The following is a 2,500-nucleotide window of genomic DNA, read 5'->3' as shown; positions in this document are numbered from 1 at the left end:
ATGAAGGAAGAATGGTGTGTGTTGACAGGGTACCTGGACAACATGAGGAGTGAGAAAGACGTGGTCATCCTGATGCACGTCCCAGAGTACCACGTGTCCATGGGCTTCCGTAAGTCTTCACCAGCTGCCTGCCTCCTTACCTGCTGCCCGTCATGGCCTCTGGCTTGTCTGTATAGGCCAGCCAGGAAGACACGCCACTCTTGTCTGCTTTTGGACTCACTTGTGTTTTCAGTTTCAGTTTCACTTTCTCAAGGAGGCGTCGCTGCGTTCGGACAAATCCATACACGCTACACCACATCTGTTGAGCAGATGCCTGACCAGCAGCATAACCCAACGCGCTTAGTCAGGCCTTGAGTGCATGCTTACATATTTGTGTACCTATGAAAGTGGATTTCATTTTACGTAATTTCGCCAGAGGACAACACTCTCGTTGCCATGGGTTCTTTTTCAGTGCGCCAAGTGCGTGCTGCACACGGGACCTCGGTTTATCGTCTCATCCGAAAGACTAGACGCTCAGTTTGATTTTCCAGTCAAACTTAGGAGAAAGGGCGAGAGTGGGATTCGAACCCACACCCTCACGGACTCTCTGTATTGGCAGCTGAGCGTCTTAACCATTCTGCCACCTTCCTCACTTGTGTAAACAAAGTGAGTCTATGTTTTAACCCGGTGTTCGGTTGTCTCTGTGTGTGTATGTGTGTGTGTGTGTGTGTGTCTGTGTGTCCATGGTAAACTTTAACATTGACATTTTCTCTGCAAATACTTTGTCAGTTGACACCAAATTAGGCATAAAAATAGGAAAAATTCAGTTCTTTCCAGTCATCTTGTTTAAAACAATTTTGCACCTCTGGGATGGGCACCAAAAAAAAAAAATTAAAATGAAGCCTAATTATATGCAAACTGCATTTACTGTTATATTTATATTTTTTGTATTCTCAAAACTTGGCACTTTGATCTGATATTCTGACCCAACAACAAGAGCAGTCATTATTATTATTTTTTGTTCAAACAGGAACTTCTTTTGCTAAGTATGGAAGTTTTATTTATTTTGCAGACATTTTGTTGTAGATAGTAAAGAAGGGAAATTACTCTGTAATTAATGCTAGGGGACTTAATTTGCTTTAACTGATCTTAAACATTACATCTTGAAATTATACTCAATACATAAATAGCTTGCATTTTTAAAAAAAAAGTGTATCACAAGTGAGTCTTGAAGGCCTTGCCTCTCTAGTTGGTATTGTGTTGTGTTGTATTTCTCTTTTTTGTCCCAACACATTTCTCTGTGTGAAATTCGGGCTGCTCTCCCCAGGGAGAGCACGTCGCTACATTGAGAGCGCCACCCATTTTGGGGGGGTATTTTTTCCTGCCTGCGGTTTTTTTTTTTGTTGTTTTTTTTTTTTCGAAGTGGATTTTTCTACGATTTGTGTAGTTTTATATAGATTTATACAACCAAGTTTTTTTTTGTTTTTTTTTAATGAAAACTTTAGTTTTCTATGCATGGTTGTATGTATTTATGCATATTGTATGTATTTTGATTATATGGCAGTATTGACTGAAAAGGAATGACTTTGTGTTCCATCAAGATACCCTTATTTCATTTCATTTCTGCCTCTGTCTGTCTGTCTCTCTCTCTTTCTCCCTCTGTCCTTCCCTCTCCCACCCTCCCTTTTATGTGTGTGTGTGTTTGTGTTTGTGTTTTGTGTGTGTGTTCATGCGTGTGTGTGTGTGTGTGTGTGTGTGTGTGTTTTCATGCGTGCGTGTGTGTGTGTGTGTGTTCGTGCGTGTGTGTGCATGTGTGTGCTTGTCAAAGTAAATAATCGTGTACATGTGTGTGTGTGTGTGTGTGTGTGTGTGTGTGTGTGTGTGTGTGTGTGTGTTTTGTGCTGAACTTGATAAACAGACGGGAATGATGCTTGTTTCTGAATGTAACTTTATTGTACAATTATGGTCGTAAGCTTTGGTGTTAAAAAAAAAAAAAAAAAAAATGTTCCCCTCTTTTCTGTGTGTGGTCAGCGGGGAAAGCAGCTGACGTGGAGGCCATCACCAAGGGAATGAAGGTAGAGAACGAACGCATTGAGAACATGATCGGCAACCACATGGAGGAGCTGAAGAAAAATTCGGTACGGCCAGTTTCTGTTTGGCATTCTGAACTGAGGAGTAATAAGGATATATAGCTTTGAAGAGTTGACAATGTGTGTGTGGGGGGGGGGGGGGGTGGGGGTGCAGGGGGATGTGTGTGTAGGTGTGTGTGTGTGGGGGGGGGGGGGGGGCGTGGGGGGGTGCAGGGGGATGTGTGTGTAGGTGTAGGTGTGTGTTGTTTGTGTTAATTATTGTGTGTGTGTGTGTGCGCACGTCCAGTTTCTGTTTGGCATTCTGAACTGAGGAGTAATAAGGATATATAGCTTTGAAGAGTTGACAATGTGTGTGTGGGTGTGGGTGGGTGCAGGGGGATGTGTGTGTAGGTGTGGGTGTGTGTGTGTGTGTGTGGGGGGGGGGTAGGTGT

At 43.0% G+C, this 2,500-nt stretch overlaps 1 protein-coding gene across 1 annotated transcript in view; it reads left to right on the top strand.

Moving 5' to 3' along the window:
* Window positions 1–2,500, top strand: part of LOC143299436 (universal stress protein YxiE-like) — a 26,278-nt gene that overhangs the window by 11,909 nt on the left and 11,869 nt on the right. Inside the window, exons 2-3 of the mRNA XM_076612632.1 lie at window positions 29–109; window positions 2,011–2,117. Of these exons, the coding sequence (XP_076468747.1) occupies window positions 29–109; window positions 2,011–2,117 (188 nt within the window). The remainder of the gene's footprint in view (window positions 1–28; window positions 110–2,010; window positions 2,118–2,500) is intronic.

This window comes from Babylonia areolata, chromosome 25 (genome assembly GCF_041734735.1).
Source record: "Babylonia areolata isolate BAREFJ2019XMU chromosome 25, ASM4173473v1, whole genome shotgun sequence".
In the NCBI taxonomy this organism is placed as follows: domain Eukaryota; kingdom Metazoa; phylum Mollusca; class Gastropoda; order Neogastropoda; family Buccinidae; genus Babylonia; species Babylonia areolata.
This window is presented reverse-complemented; position numbering and strand designations above follow the sequence as displayed.